The sequence below is a fragment of the Coenobita brevimanus genome, chromosome 110 (assembly GCF_032717465.1).
Source record: "Coenobita brevimanus isolate Jiangsu-jjx chromosome 110, ASM3271746v2, whole genome shotgun sequence".
Lineage (NCBI taxonomy): Eukaryota > Metazoa > Arthropoda > Malacostraca > Decapoda > Coenobitidae > Coenobita > Coenobita brevimanus.
In genome coordinates this window covers 44,415,281-44,432,450 of record NC_137063.1, presented here as the reverse complement: position 1 = coordinate 44,432,450, position 17,170 = coordinate 44,415,281, and the positions used below count along the sequence as shown (strand labels likewise).

Genomic DNA, 17,170 nt, shown 5'->3' with positions numbered 1-17,170 from the left:
TACAGAGTCAGCAAATATACATGGTTGAAGAAGACACAGATAGGGTTAGTTTGGCACACCCAGCCTCCAAGAAACTGATTTTGTAAGATAGATAATGTAATGCCAAATTAAGTGGATGGATGATGTGCTGTGTACCGTATATGGAAATGCACATGATAAGACGGCACTCCTGTTGTATTGTAACTTTATAGTCAGTGGAATTATATTTGTCCCCAAGGCATTATGAGGCACAATTTTTTGTGTATGATTGGTTTGCTTGTGAGATCAAGTTAAGATTTTAGGAGGCTTGAATAATTAGTGAATGGATGTGTGGCTCATTTTACTAGGCACTCTGTTGATAGTTCTTCTTCTTTTATGCTTTCATGTTCTTTACATACCTTGTTTATGTTCATGTTGCTTACATAACTTATTAGTGATTGGGAAATGTGGTCAGAATGATAATGATGATGATGATGATGATGATGATGATAATGATAATGATGATCCTTCACAGGAGAGGATGGAAGGTTAGATGAAGGGCTCTTCCCACCTGAAAGTGCCCCCACTCAGATGCTGCCAAGTCCATGGTTGATCTTAATAGCAGGTGGGGCAGGACTGGGTGGCCTGCTGTTACTCTCCCTGTCAGCTTTACTCGTCTACAAACTAGTCCACACGCGTCAGGGTTACTCCTCACCAAATGCACAGGTAGAAAAGGAATTTGTTGTTAGGAAAAATAATTCTTTCTGTTTTGTTGCTTCATCCTTTATCTAAAGGGGAATATAGGGAAGAGTAAAGTTATGGTCTTTGAGAGAAATGAGGTCAGTTAATGTACAGTGAGGTCGATGAGGAGGAAGTGGAAAATGTGAGTGCATTTAAGTACTTTGGTAGTGTGATGAGTAAGGATGGAAGTTCAGAGGGTGAAGTGCTTGAAAGGGTACAACAAGGAAGAAAGGCTGCTGGTTCCTTGAAAGCAGTGGTAAGAAGCAGGAAAGTGAACATGGAAGTGAAAAAGTGACCACATGACAGTATTGTGATACTATGGACGTGAAGCTTGAACTTTGTTGGAGGGACAGAAGTCAGGAGTGAGAGCAGTGGAAATGAGTTACTTGAGAGTAGCATGTGGAGTCACATGGAGAAACAGACTGACAAATGAGGAAGTAAAGGAGCATTGTGGTGTGGATGTGGATGTGATAGGAAGCATTAGGAGAAGCACATTGAGGTGGTTTGGCCATATGGAGAGGATGGAGAATGAGACACTGAGGAGGAGAGTGTATGTGAGTGAGGTGGAGGGGGGGGAGAGGGAGGGGGAGGCCAAAGATTAGATGGTGGGATGGAGTGGAGAGGTACAGTAAAACCTCTACAATTCGGCATAATACATGTGCAAGCCTTGCCGAGTTAGCCTATTTGCCGAGTTGTAGGGATGAACATTAAGTTCCCCCCCAGCACACACACACACACAAAAGGAAAAAAATGGAAAAAATTAGACATTTTTACAATAAACAGTAAATGCTGCCTTACCATGATTCCACGCAGTTGTAGGGTTTATTGCAGGCATGGAGGAGGACTTTTGGTAGTTTTTGGAGGTGTTAGGGGGGCTCAAGATCACTTTTGGGCACATCTTTACTGTAATGTATTTATGACTTGTACTATACTGGGGAACTAAACACCTAAACATTACTGTACAGAACTTATTCACTAAACACTGGGGTAGCACTGGGAGATGCCATGGTTAGCTTCTGCAGGTACAATCCACTTAAGAGTGTGTAACACTTAGTCACAAGCAGAGAGAGTGAAGAAAGAAAGCAACACGGGCGGCGGACGAAGGCAAACTGGCACACGTGGCACACAACAGGCTTTATTTACATCCCCATGCACACGTGATGCCGGGTTACTCTTGCTGAATGTCGGTACAACTCGGCATCGTACCGAGTTGGGGAGATTTTTGCCGACTCTCTTCCTCTCACGTGTGCATTTTTGAGAATTTTTGAATTTTGATTTTTTAAATGAATATTTTGGAGCCTTCCCGAGTTGTAGAAGTTTCCGACTTGAAGGATGCCGAATTGTAGAGGTTTTACTGTATATGAGAGAAGGGGGTGTGAGCTCAGAGCAGGGCGGTGAAATGGCATGGGACAGGGCAACATGGAGGTGATTTGTTTGTGGCCATACCTTATGGGAGTAAGGCGTCTGGCAATAGATAGATGATCCTTTATTGGCCAATCAGAACCATAAAGGCTCAAGGCTAGGCTAATCAGTCCAGACAGTTAAGGCAAGAATGGCCAGTTGTTTGCTTCTGAGTGGCATTAAGCAAGCACTGAACTCCAGCTGCCCTTCAGATTTAAACCCTTTTGGAATACCCTATCTAACTAGATCACCAGTAGTTTTAAGAAATACATGTTTAAGGAAAACCCCTCAGCCTACAGGGATAACATTTGCTCTTTCAGTTATCATCAGATCTCAACAGGTAGCTCCATAATCCAAATTTATCTAACCTAGACCCTAGTGCTGGTTAAAATAGGATAGAGGAAGGTGTGCATGGGATGATGAAGAGAAAAAAAAAAATAGCAAAAGGGATGGTAATGGGTGCAAATGGAGAGGAAGGACGGTTATATTGATAGAAGGTATATGTGCAACGTAATTGCAGAGGATAATGCACCACTCATACAGTGCAGAGTTGCATATTAATGATCATATAAGTTGGTGAATGGATATGGTTTGTTACCAGTTTTTTATATTGGTAGTTACAGATATGACATTATAATCAATCCTAAGTTGAAGTTGGTTTGAAATATGAGTAGCTTTCTCATGTGAAAGATAGATTGTTGATGTTAATCAACTCCAGTCTGTTGGACCAAGCAAACCCATCAACCACAGGCAAGCAACTTCCCCTGCAGGGTCGTCCCATTCAGTGAACTGATGTGCCCTTGCGGGTGATGGCACCTCATCACAGCAACGCGCAGGGAAAAGTGTGGAGGTTTGGTTCCTGGGTGGATGTCACATTTGCATCTCCACCCATTAACAGGCACCATAGTAAGCTACCCTGTGATCTGGCTGGTTGGTTACCATCCACTGTTGTAAATGGTTTCCTAAGTTACAGGAAACCATTAGACTTGTTACTCAGTGTAGAGCCACTGGAAGTGTAAAGATGAGTAATATAAAGTGACAAGAAGGAAAGGGCAAAGCACAAACAGAGAACAGCAGACAAATAGAATGATAAAGGTGAAGGAAGAAGTAGGCAGTACTACATCAAGTGTGTGGATGATGGTCAACACCACCAACCACTTAGAAAAGTAGACGCAAACATAAACTTTAAACTACAGGCATACCCCGGTTTAACAATGCAATTGGTTAAGTAGAAACCCATCACTAGGCAGCTATCATATATTGGGGTAAATTTAACATGCAAAGTATAGGGGTGCATTTTTGAGCCTTGGGTTTCCCCACCAATTAAGTCCTAAACTCACCCAGATAAGTCCAAAACAAATTTAAAGCCAATCTAAATGGCCTAACAGCTGTAAAAGAAGCTAACCTAAACCTAAAACCAGTGCCCGTCTCACTTGTACCCAGTCATGGTCAATGGAGAATGCAATATCCAACTCGTATTCAAACTCAGTAGAGAAGAAGCAGCATCATTGTCTATAATCCCACCATCAGACGGTTGCTAGACAAATAAATAAACATCTGTTATGCATAATCCTAACATACACCAGTCCTGTATGAGACAGCCTTAGCATGTATTCAATATGGACAGTGGGTGTTAGTGCCGAAGTGGTGACATGTGGAGGTGTATGAGGACTACTGGGCCTTGGGATAGGTGACTGCCCCCAAGAAATAGGCCCTGAGCCTTTGCCCAGAGTCAGACACTTTAAAAAAAAAAAAAAAGAAAAAAAAAAAAATGTATGACACACAATCGTCCAAGGGTGAATTGCTGCAATGGAGAATCGTTGATGTTTTGACGGGGAATTCTCTTGACAGGGAACGCGATCGATGATGCGATCGTGAAATCCTTTTCAACGGCCCCTGTTTATGTCATTTAAATTACTGTTCTGGTTGCTGAGCTCGTTTATTTTCTTCTCTCTTGTTTTCGAACATTACTCAGAATTTCCTTTTTAGTTTCAAAGCGTTTTCCTTTGAACAACCCGAATGTAAACACATGATTTATTGATTGACAGTGCGATTGGGATAGCCTTTTCAATGGCCCCTCTTTATGTCGTTTAAGTTACTGTTCAGGTTGCTGAGCTCCTTTATTTTCTTCTCTCTAATTTTCCAACATTTATTTAGAAATTCCTTTGTATTTTCATAGTGGTTTTCCTTGAACAGCCTGAATGTAAATATGATTTATCGATGTCATAGTTTTCATCAGTGCATGAAATAATTACAGTCTAAGGCTTTCACAGTTATTTCATCCATCCATCCATCATCCAATCCTATGCTGCCCCATGAGGAGCATAGGAGCCCCTGGCGAGGCAAGTTGGTCCTGACACTTAAGATGAGAGTGACCAGCCTCACTCATCCCTGAGTGGCATTACATGAGCAATAAACCCCAACCACCCCATGGATATGAACTTACAGAGGCTTAATCCAATTGGAGCACCTTAATTACCCACTAAACCACCAGGCTCCATTATTTGGTTATATGATTACCACCCAGCATAGTAAATGGTTTCCTGGTGTACAGGAAACCATTTGGCATGTCACTTAGTGTAGGTCACCCATAGGCAGAAGGAAGAGGAAAGAGTGAAGGAAAGAAAGACAGAATTGGAAGGAAGGAAGAGAGGAAGAGGTAGACACCCAAAGCATTACTACATTAAGTGAGTGGATGGTGAGGGCCCCATTTAAAATTATTATTATGTATTCCATGATAGATTAGATGACAGTTCAGTGATCAGACACGAAATATTCTTTGTTGAGTTGCCTAGTTGTCCACACTGTTTTGTACCTCATCTGATGGGCAAGAATCCATACCCCAAATGACAGTGTTCAGTTCACCTTTGACTAAAACACATTAATCAAAGTGTAAAAACAGTTTATAAATCAACCGAAACACAAAATTTAAGTCTAAAATATCATTAAAATTGGTTTTAAACAAAATCAAAACCTATTGCAAAACCAGAGTTAGGCCTAAAATAGGCAGGGTAGGGTGGTATTTCTACCTGCATCACTATTCTGGGGTATCACATCTAGGGGTATCATAAATCGGGGTTTGCCTGTACATACAAGCAAGGTGGCCTTGAATTTTTAAGGCTTTCATCTACCCAGTTTTGAAATGTGTTAATTGTATTTGGTCATGCATACTCGTATATCCTGACATTCAGTACAGGTACCAGCCTAATTTCAGGAATGATAACCACTTATGTCTCTTCGTAGATGTTAGCGAGATGATGCTATACTGTACACATTGATGATGCTGGCACAACCCATAATGGCTAAAAGCATGGGGGGGGGGGGTTGAAAAGTATATTGTACTTTCAAACCATATGGGTTTAAATTTTGGTGACCACTAGAATGCCACTCTGAAGGGGAAAGGGGTTATTCCTCAGCTTTTAGGGAGTAGGCTGTAGCACCGGCCGATCAAGCTGGTACTCCCAAGGGAAATGGGAATGCTGGTGATAGGGAGAGCTGGAGCTCTTGTTTCACTAGCTACAAGAATATCTGACCATCCCCCATTGCTGACCTTTTCAATGTGAGACCAACATAGAGAATAGACCGATATACAGTACTCTCCCAAACACTTTCCTTTAACTATCTCATGCACTGCCCTCCGTGTGCTTTACATATCACACAACTTACCCCACTGTGTCATAGGGATTGACACCAGTAAAGGCATATGGCCAGATAACTTTGCCACCCACCACCTAATGGCAAACCTATTGAGGGAAGGCATGATGAGGGCTCCACCAGCATAGGTTTTGGGGCTGGGATGGAATTGGGCTCGGATCTGTGCTAGAGGGTACAGGGCATTGCAGTTCCCAGGCTGCCACTTCCACCTAATAGAGAGGGGCCTGAACCAGGGATTAGCGCCCCAGGAAGCTGCCCCATCAGTGAGTGTATAATGACGGGGCAGTCACAGTGCCAAGGTGCGCTTGGAGGGTGTCCTTGTAGCTGACCTGGCAGGGTGCCCCAAGGCCACTACCACAGCCAAGCAACTGGTCATGCTTGGTGGGCTATGGGTCCCATATCCCATGCCTGGACTTTGGACTGTGCGGGTGGGTGGGGCCTGTGGTCTGTCTCTCCCCATTATTTTTACCAATTATGACAAAAACGAAAGGGAAGCAAAGCAAGCCTGAGGCAACTAAATCACCCAAGGTGATCAGAGTGGCATTGTGGAATGTGGGAAATTTGAGTGTTAGAGTAGGGGAAGTAGTTGAGGTGTTGAGTAGGAGGTGGGTGAATGTTGGATGTGTGTAAGAAGTCAGATATAGGGGAGGACCAACCAGAATGATTGCCAGGAGGGATTGTCATTACATGTTATTTTGGCAGGGTAGGGCATATTGATATGGTGGTGTGGGTTTGTTAGTTGAGGAAAAATGGGTGGAGTATGTCATGAATATAATGAGAGTCAGAGAAGGATAATAGTAGTGAAAAGTTTGTTCAGTGCGATAATGTTTTAATTTATATCGGCATATGCTCCACAGGCAGGCATGGATGAGGTAGGGATGGATAGATTCTGGGATGACTTAATAAGTGTAGTAAGTGGTATGGGGGATGATGAGATTGTAGTTTTGGATGGGGACTTGAATGGTCATGTAGGTGAAGCAGCTCAAGGTTATGAAGGAGTACATGGGGGATGTGCATATGGTAGAGAAATGAGGAAAGGGAAAGGATACTTGAGATTGAGGAGTCAGAACATGATTGTGGGTAACACACATTTTGGAAAGAGAGAGACTAGGTTGATTACATACGACTCTGGGGGAAACAGCAGCCAGATAGACTATTTCCTGGTCAGGAGGGCTGATAGGAGGTTACCGAGGGATGTTAAAGTTATATGGGAGCAAGGAGTGTGTGCAGCAACACAAGTTATTAATAAGTGACATGGTGCTTAAGGAGCAGGTAATGAAAAAGAGAACCTATGCAGTTAGGAGGAAAGTATGGAAGTTGAAAACTAAGCAGTAAGGAATACCTTCTACAGGGAGATGAGTAGAGTGGTGGCTGAACAGGGAGCCATTGACAGAGGTGTTTATGAACAGTACAGAACTCTCAAGAACAATCTCATGAGAGTTGCTAATTCCGTGTGGATGGACAAGGGGTTCCCCAGGACAAAAAGTAACCTGGTAGTGGGATGAGAGTGTAGATGCTCCAATTTAGGAGAAAAGAAGGCTTTTCCAGGAATGGAAAAAAGGGTGATAACAAAGAGGACTGGCTGCCAAATGTAGGGCTAGAAAAGAGGTTTACAGGGCAAAGTTTGAGTCTGAGAGACTTTTACTTGATAACCTAAATAGTGTTGAAAGGAAGAATTAGATATTTAAGGTGGCAAATCAGATGAAGAGGGAGAATAAGGATATCATAGGTGAGCAGTGTGTAAAGAATGATGAAGGAAAGGTAGTGGTGAACATTGAGGATATTAAAGATGCCTGGAGAGAGCAGTACAACTGGTTGTTGAATGAGGAGTTTGACTGGGACAGGGAAGGTTTGGAGCCAGCAGATCCATTGTTTGGCTCTTGGCCTTTGATTGATGCTGCTACTGTTAGCAGAGCAATAGGAAGGATGCAGGTGGGGAAGGCAGTAGGAGTGTGTGGGTTGACTGCTGAAATGTTCAAAGGCTCAGGAGGTTTGGTAGTGGGATTAGTCACTTATGTGGTAAGTATGATTATGAATGAGTGTGATGTCCAAGATGATTGGCTGAAGAGTGTAATTGTAAATGTGTACAAAGGGGAAGGGAGATGCCCTGGTGAGGAAATTATAGAGGCATAAAACTTTTGGACCAGATAATGAAGGACATGGCTAGAAGGTATGATTAGAGAGTGAATACATGTATTGATGAGATGCAGTTTGGGTTTATACATGGCAAAGGGACCACTGATGCCATATTCATTGTTTGACACTTTCAGGAAAAATGTATAGGAAAGAAGAATCTGTACTTTGTTTTTGTCGATTTTGAGAAGGCTTTTGACAGAGTCCCTAGAGAGGTGGTGAAGTGGGCAATGAGAAAGCTTGGGATCGAGGAGTGACTGGTTAGGGTGGTTACAGCCATGTATGTGGGTGCTCGCACCCAGGTAAGGGTGCAAGCACCCACATTTGAGTGATGAGTTTTCCATGAATGTTGGTGTGCACCAGGGGTCAGTTCTGAGCCCCTTGTTGTTTATCATGGTACTTTAAGTCCTCTCACATGGCGTCAGAAATGGACTCCCTGTGTTGATTGCAGAGAATGAAAAAGAGGCAGAGGAAAGACTTAGGAAGTGGTGAGATGGTATGGGGCATGAGGGCTTCAGAGTAAATGCAGATAAAATAAAAGTGATGGTATCTAGGGTTGGTGGAGGTATTGTCAAAGAAGAGGGAGAGTGGCCATGAGCAATTTGCCACAAAGGTGTGGGAAGTACTGTAATTCCATCTTGTACAGTGTTTGTGATAAGTGGGTGCGTAAGAGATGTAGTGTATTAGAGGTAGACTGCAAAGTAATGCTGATTTCATGTGCAGTGTGTCGGGGAGAGTACGTAGAGATTGTCAGGCATGAAAGGATTGATGTTGCCCGTGAGTCTCTTCAGTGTGTGGAAGAATTTTGTTATTTGGAAGACATGCTAATTGCTGGTGGTTAGGCTGGAGCTAGCTCTGTGGCTAAAGTGAGGAGTGGTTGGAAGTTCAGGGAGCTGTTGCCTCTCCTGACACTGTGAGGGCTCTTCCTTCGTCCTAAGGGTTCTTTGCATGTGGCATGAGTGTAATGCTGTATGGTAGTGAGACCTGGGAAGTAAAGGAAGAAGATATTTGCAGGCTCAAAGGTACAGAAATGACAATGATTAGGTGGATGTGTAGTGCGTCCCTGAGGGCAAGGCTTGGGGGGGGCTAGGTTTACGGTGGAAGAGTTGAGAAGAAGGATGGGACTGGATGAGGAGAGGTAGACTGAGATGGTTTGGGCATGTGGAGAGGATGGGGGATGATAACTGGGTGCAGAAAGTGACAGATGTTAATGTTTGGGGTAAGGTTGCGAGAGGTAGACCGAAAAAGACCTGGGATGAAGTCATTGAGCGTGACCTCGGGGATAAGGGACTGAATAGGAAAGCTCCCAGAGGTCAAGCAGCATGGAGAGCTGCCATTATGTGACCAAGGCCGATGCATGCAAGCATGTTGAAGCCTTTAAATACAAAACATTTCATATACTGTTTATGAAAAATATATGGAATAGATGGGAAGTTTTTGAATGCTGTGAATAGTATAATGTATATGAGTGTTAGACTGAAGCAGGGGTGTGTCATGTCTCACTGGTTGTTCAGTTTGTATATTTATGGAGTTATAAAAAGATGTAGTGCTAAGTCAGGCAGTGGATGTCTGAGTGTTGTTAGTGAGAGAAGGTAGGGTGGGGAGACTTTCTGTACTATTGGTTGGTGACAATACTGTATTATTATGTGAAAATGAATGTGAGCTGCAAGGCTTGGTGAATGAGTTTGGGAGTGTATGTAGGAAACAGACTCTAAAAGTGAATGTAGATGAGAATAAAGTTATTGTTTTAAAGAGAAATGAAGTCACAGGATGCACAGTGAGGCCTGTTAGTGAGGAAATGGAGAATGTGAATATATTCAAGTATTTAGGTAATGTGATGAGTAAGGATAGAAATTTAGAGGATGAAGTGATTGAAAAGGGTACAGCACAGTAGAAAGATTGCTGGTTCATTGAGTACAATGATAAGGAATAGGGAAGTGAGCATGGAAGTAAAAAAGTCACTGCATGACAGTACATGAGCCCCACTCTAACATACAGAAGTGAAGCTTGGACTCTCTTTGCAGGACACAGTGAGAACAGTGGAAATGAGTTATTTAAGAGGGGCATGTGACATTACATGGCGAGACAGACAGTCAATGAGAAGGTAATAGAGTGGTGTGGTGTTGATGTTGATGTGATTGAAAGTGTTAAGAGAATTTGAGATTTTTTGGCCCTGTGGAGAGAATGGAGAATGAGAGACTGACTAAATGAATGTATGTGAGTGAGATAGATGGGGAGAGGATGAGGGAGAGACCAAGGATGAGTTGAAGGGATAGAATGGAGAGATATATGAGAGAGAGGATTGTGAGTTGGAGGCGGGGCAGCCAAATGGCAGACAACAGGGTGATATGAGAGTCATTTGTTTTTGGCCACCCATTACGGGATTAAGGAGACTGGCAAAAGGTAGATAAATAATTTTCAACCCCTGTTTTGTTTACCCATCAGTCCCATGATAGCTTTATAATCTTGTTCTCTTCCTGTCTCCAGATAATGATGTTAATATTAGGATATGTTTTTCAAGCTTGAAAGGTTAGGTACAGCCTCCATTAACCCCTTCACAACCTAATGTCTCTAGCTAAGCAGAATGTAATCATTTGAAGCAGCAGTAATAAAATATAGAATGCATAAGCAAACTGAAGGGGTTAGTCACACTTATTTTTTCTTTTAAGTATGATCAAAATATTTTTTGTTAGTAGCATTAGATTAGTCAGATTGGTAATCTATCTTACTTGTGCCATTTCCCCTCCCACATGAGGTCTCCAGGCTGCCATCCTTACACATCTTTGTTGCTTATTTAGTCAATTTTATTCCATTCCCAACTCATTCACATATCAGTATTCTCTGTTCTCGCATGTAACTTTAAAGTGTTCATCTTGTGACATCATTGGTAAGCGTATATGACTCTCAAATATTCTTCTTGTTATTCCGTAATCATGTGTACTGTATATGAAAGTATAGTATAGGTATTACCCTATACAGTAAAAGTCCTATTATTCGGCAGCTGATTATTTGGTATATCTGATACTTTGGCAGTTTTGAGAAATAGTTCCATTTACGAAAGTCTTTGATTGTTCCGCAGATGTTCAGAATCATCTCAGCAGTCCAAGAAGTGTTATCTGTGACATGTAGGTCTACTGTTTCATTACACTTGTATATGTTCACTAGTTTTTCAGATTCAGATATAGTACTGTATTGATTACAATATTTGCACAGTATCATATAGTACAGTAACCGCCCTCCCAAATTAGCGAGGGTTACGTTCCAAGCCCCCTCGTTAATTCTTCAAGTTCACCAATTCTTGACATCTTCCTGAAAATGATGTTTACTGCCATAATTGCGTAGCCCATGAACCACGGATACTGTAATCCATTACCCATAAATACACGTTGCTTGTTAAATCTGTTTCCCCGTTGTTTATAGCTGTACGGCTGTGACAGCTCTTGTTTGATTCCTCAGCATAATGGTGGAAGGAACTGTACTAAGTGTTTAACAAAACCTAACTGAGTTTATCTGTACCTAATAATTTAACCAAACCTAACCTAACCTAACCTTAAGTCAGAAAAATACATAAACTGGAGGAATATGAATTGGTAAGTTCTTTCTGATGAAAGTTAAACATACATTTAGCACTCATTCTTTAGTTTGTTTTTTGTGTTTATATGTGAAAGAGAAAGTATTGATGCCAACAGTAATGTATTCCATTAACCCTTAATAACTCCTGGCATTGAGTAATCCTTTACAGTACTGGTGTCAGTGACGTTGTATTAGTGTGAGCTTTAAAAAACTGTGAACAATCATGGGAAGGGAACGAAGGTCACTGGTATGTTTACACAACCCTGTGCTACCATTCCATGCAGTCAGGCGGTAGCTTAATCTCAGATGTTTTCGCCCGTATGGTAAATTTACCGTAACACTATCAATTCTTCCGTGAATCATAGCGAATCATAGCATGGGTTTAGGAAACTAAAAAACACATGGCTAGATGCACCAGATGATTCTCTTCACATCTTTTAAGAAAAATAAATTGATTTCAGAAGAATGGAAGAAACTTACTCTACGTACTTAGTGATGGATTAAATTTCTTCCATTTAATTTTCTTAAAGATGTGAAGAGAATCGTCTGGTGCACCTAGCAATGTGTTTTTTAGCTTCCTAAACCCATGCTATGATTCACGGACAAATTGATAAAGTTATGGTGCATTACCACATTGGCAAAAACATCTGAGATTAAGCGACCACCTAAGACTGCTCAGAATGGTAGCGTAGAGTCGTGTAAACATACCAGTGATCTTCGTTCCCTTCCCATAACTGTTTACAGTTTTTTATAGCTCACACTAACTCAACGTCACTGACACCGGTACTATAAAGGGTTGTTCAATGCTGGGGGTTATTAAGGGGTTAATGGAATACATTACTGTTTGCATCAATACTCTCACTTTCACATATAAACACAAAAACAAACAAAAGAATGGGCGCTAAATGTACGTTAAACTTTCGTTCAAAAGACCTTCATCATCATCATCATCATCAGCCGTTGAGGTCCACTGCAGGACCGGCCTATCCCTACCGAAGCAGGGACGATACAGCCAATGTAATTCTACCAAGTGGCTTAAGCTGTCTGGTAGAGACTGTATGTAGGGTGAGAAGTGCTTGTGAGTGTAATTGTAGTGTTGGAGTGGCTTTGGATGTGTGTGTAGTCTGTGAACCAAGTGTAATCGGCCTGCCTTAAGCCGACTGGGTGCAAGCATACTAGTATGCGACACTGGTTCAACCACAGCACCCCTTGTGTCTGCCAAAGTGGTCAGTGGCGTGGTGAACACTTCCCAAAGCTTTTACAACTCTGGCGGGGAGGCGAACCCCCGCCCACCAGCGTGTGAGACGCACACTCTACCACGGTACCACAGAGGCTCCCAAAAGACCTTACCAATTCATATTCCTCCAGTTTATTTTATATATTTTATTTTGTGTTTGGAGAGAGTACTGTATACTGTACTCACTCCAGACACATTTGTAATAATATAAGTAGTGATGACAGTACTTACCAATACAAATGATGTACTGAGCGGGTAGGTAATATTCCATATCATTTCGGCCATCCAGTAAGTGTTATCTGTGACTTGTAGGCCTACTGTCTCATTACACTTGTATATGTTCACTAATTTATATATATTTCAGATTCAGGTATACAGTAGTACACTCAATCCTCGTAAACCGCGGCAGTGGTGTTCCTCAGGGCTCTGTCCTATCACCAACTCTCTTCCTTTTATTCATCAATGATCTTCTAAGCTGTACATCTAACCCTATCCACTCATACGCTGATGACTCCACCCTTTACCTTTCCATTCGGTTCCCGCAACGCCCATCTCAACAGTTACTTCAAGAAACAAGGGATGAGGCTATGGCACACCTAATGTCTGACTTGGCTCATATCTCTGACTGGGGTAAAAATAATATGGTTGTCTTTAATGCATCTAAGACTCAGTTCTTACACCTATCAGCCCGACAAAATCTTCCACAGGTATACCCTCTAATGTTTAATAATATTCAGATTAATCCTGCATCATCCTTGAACATGCTTGGGGTTTCATTTACTCGGGACTTATCTTGGAAAGATCATATTACATCTCTTGTAAAATCTGCTCCCAAGAGATTGGGTGTGCTAAGCCGACTCCGCTCTTTCTTTACCCCTGCACAATTGTTGACTCTATACAGGGGTTTTATCCGCCCCTGTGTGGAGTACAACTCTCATGTGTGGGGAGGCTCCCCACATACAGCTCTTCTCAATAGGGTGGAGTCAAAGGCTTTTTGTCTCATTAACTCTCCTCCTCTTACTGACTCCCTTCAACCTCTGTCTCTTCGCCGCACTGTTGCATCTTTATCTCTTTTCTATCGCTACTTTAATGGTCACTGCTCCTCTGAACTGTCTGCTTGCATTCCTCCACCTCTACGACAGGCGCGTAGCACCCGTCTGGTAGCAAACTCTCATCCCTTTTCTGTCCAACTCTCTAATGCAAGAGTTAACCGTTACTCCCAGTCTTTCATTTATGCAACAGGTCAGCTCTGGAACTGTCTCCCTCTGTCTGTATTTCCTTCTGCCTATGATCTCCAGTCTTTCAAACGTAGTGTGTCCAGGCATCTCAAAATGATCGGATCTTGAATTTGGCTCTCTATTGTATTTTGTTTTTCTCTTGGAGGGAACTGTTACTGCGGGCTCATGCCTTTGGTTCCTTCTTCCTTGCATAAAAAAAAAAAAAAAAAAAAAAGGGGGGTCTGGACCACTGCCACGGTTTACAAAATCCACGGTTTATAAATAATAACTCTTATGTGAAAAATGAATTAGGGTCTGGACTTTGGCCAACCACCTCCCAAAGCACCATTCCTACACCTATCTAGGCATCATCAAACACAAACATACAAATTTAGGAATATTCAGTGCATATATTAAATAGAAATAAGCAATGTTAAGGGATCTCACCTTAATCCTATGACGATATTGCTTAAGTGAATGAAGTGGGGTGGTGTTGGGAAGAAAACTTAGAACCTCTCAGCATGAGGTGGGGGTGCTTCCTCATGCTGTTCTCCCTTCTCCAGCTCCTCTGCCTCCCTCAGGAAGCCCTCAAAGTCTGCCTCAGAGATGACTGATGCGTGATGATGATGGTTATTGGGTCGCAGTAATCAAATTGAATGCCGCGGTTTATGATTCTCCTCGGAAAAGGCCCACTTCGGTGCCTAGATCTGCGATTTTCGTGTCTTAACAGCGGTTTAAGGGTGCCAGCAGTCTGACAGCCACTTTGCCGCGGTTTACGAATCTTTGGTTTATAAACATGCGGTTTACGAGGATTGAGTGTACTGTATTTATTACAGTACTGTAAAGCATCATACAGCATACAGTATTCTCCACAAACACATTTGTAATATCATAAGTGGTGATGACAGTGTTCACCAATACATATAAGGTAATGAGTGGATAGGTTTTTCAATTATTCGGCAAATCCAATTTCTCAGCATCAGCCCGGCCCTGTAGATGCCAAATAATAGGACTTTTACTGTATTTTGATTGGTAGTCATGCAATTACTCGTTGATCAGATGACTTAACTTGATATCACTGTAATCTGAAGTAAAGCATTATGTAGTAGTGCATCTATCTATCTGTCTATAACCTGACACCCTAATCCCGCAAAGGGTGGCCGCAGACAAAACGCCTCCAGGTCACTCTGTCACCCACCTTTTGACTGCCCTTCCCCCAACTCACTCCCCCCTCCCTCATATATCTCTCAACTCCATCCCTTCACCTCATCCTCGGTCTTCCCCTCCCTCCACTTCACCTACATACACCCTCTTAGTCAGTCTTTCATTCTCCATTCTCTCCATATGTCCAAACCACTTCATTGTATTTCTCCTAATTTTCTCAACCACATCAACCCCACAACATTCCTTCACTTCTTCATTCGTCAACCTGCCCCTCCATGTCACTCCACATGCTCCTCTCAAGTAACTCATTTCCACTGCTCTCACTCTTGACTTGTTCCCCTTTAGCAAGGTCCATGCCTCGCTTCCATACGTCAGGATAGGGATCACAGTTCTATCATGCAATGACTCTTAACTTCCACACTCCCCTTCCTATTTCTCATCACTGCTTTCTATGAACCAGCAACCTTCCTTCTCTGCTGTACCCTGTCAAGCACTTCATCCCCAAAAGTTCCATCCTTACTCATCACACTGCCCAAGTACTTGAATGCACTTACATTCTCCGTATCCTCACCATCCAACCTCACTGTGCATTCTGTGACTTCATTCCTCTCAAACACCATAACTTTATTCTTGTTTACATTAACTTTCAGATTCCTCTTCCTACACATTGTCCCAAATTCATTCACTAAACCTTGCAACTCCCATTCATCTTCACGCAACAATACTGTATCATAAGCAAACAGCAACTTCGGAATCTTCCACATCTCACCCTCATTCATTAGAGCCACCCCCACGTCCACTGCCCTACCTTGCACCTCTTTTACATCCCCATCCATGTATATATTAAGCAGCCATGGAGACATCACACATTCCTGTTTCAGTCCCACATTTAGATCAAAGAACTCACTCAGCTCACCATCCACTCACACCGTAGCCCTAACTCCTTCGTACAAACTCTTCACAGCACTCAACAATTTCCCCTCCACTTCATATACTCTTAATACCTTCCACATACCTTGCCTATCTATTCTGTCATAAGCTTTCTCCAAGTCCATGAAGGCAGCCTACACTTTCATTCCCTTCTCTAGATACTTCTCCACTAAACATCTTAGAACAACTATCTGATCTACACACCCTTTTCCCTTTCTAAATCCCCCTTGTTCTTTTCTAACTAGCTCCACTGTTATATGCCAAACCATGTCAGTGAGTATTCTACCATATATTTTTCCAGTCACACTAAGAAGGCAAATACCTCTATGGTTACCACATACTTCTCTCTCCCCTTTTCCTTTGTATAATGGAACAGTTACACCTGATTTCCAGTCCTCTGGAACCCTTTCCTTTTCCCAAGCCAATCTACACAACTTCCATATCCACTCCACAACAATCTCACCCCCATACTTCAGCATTTCACCACACACTCCATCAATTCCTGGGGCTGTTCCCATCTTGATCATCATTGCTTCCACTATTTCTGCCCTACCGATCTCCTCCCCCTCCTCTCATCTTTTCTTCTCCCAGCCATTCCCCAACCACTTATACTTGCACTGCTTTCACTCTCTACATTCAACAAATCCTCGGAATGCTCCTTCCATCTTCTCAATTTCTCTCTCTTCTCCACCAACAATCTATTATTCCCATCTTTCACTCCTCTACTGTTTCCCCTTTCACACTGTCTTGCTTCCTTTACCTCCTTCCAAAAAATTTCTTACTCTCCCTCCATTTTACATCCAGATTCCTCCCAAACTCTTCATCCACTCTTCTCTTACTCTCCTTCACCAATCTCTTCACCTCCCTTCTCCTGCTCACATATACCTCTCTCCTCTCTCTCTCATCTTCTCCCCTACCTCTACTCGCAAGCCATTCACTATATGCCTTCTTTTTTTTTTTTTGTTCCACAGCCCTTTTCATCTCATCATTCCACCATGCTGTCCCTTGCACACCCTTGCATCTCCTCCTCACTCCACAAACCACCTCACACGCTGCGCCTGTCTCTTCTGTGAATATATTACATTCATCTTCCACCTCTTCCATCTTCTCTAACTCATACCTTCCCAATCTTTCTTCCACTATGCTCTTATACTCTGCCATT

At 42.5% G+C, this 17,170-nt stretch overlaps 1 protein-coding gene across 1 annotated transcript in view; it reads left to right on the top strand.

Moving 5' to 3' along the window:
* The window catches only part of LOC145417488 (tyrosine-protein kinase transmembrane receptor Ror2-like), a 146,748-nt gene that overhangs the window by 102,035 nt on the left and 27,543 nt on the right, over positions 1 to 17,170 (top strand). Inside the window, exon 8 of the mRNA XM_080286195.1 lies at positions 494 to 699. Within this exon, the coding sequence (XP_080142321.1) occupies positions 494 to 699 (206 nt within the window). The remainder of the gene's footprint in view (positions 1 to 493; positions 700 to 17,170) is intronic.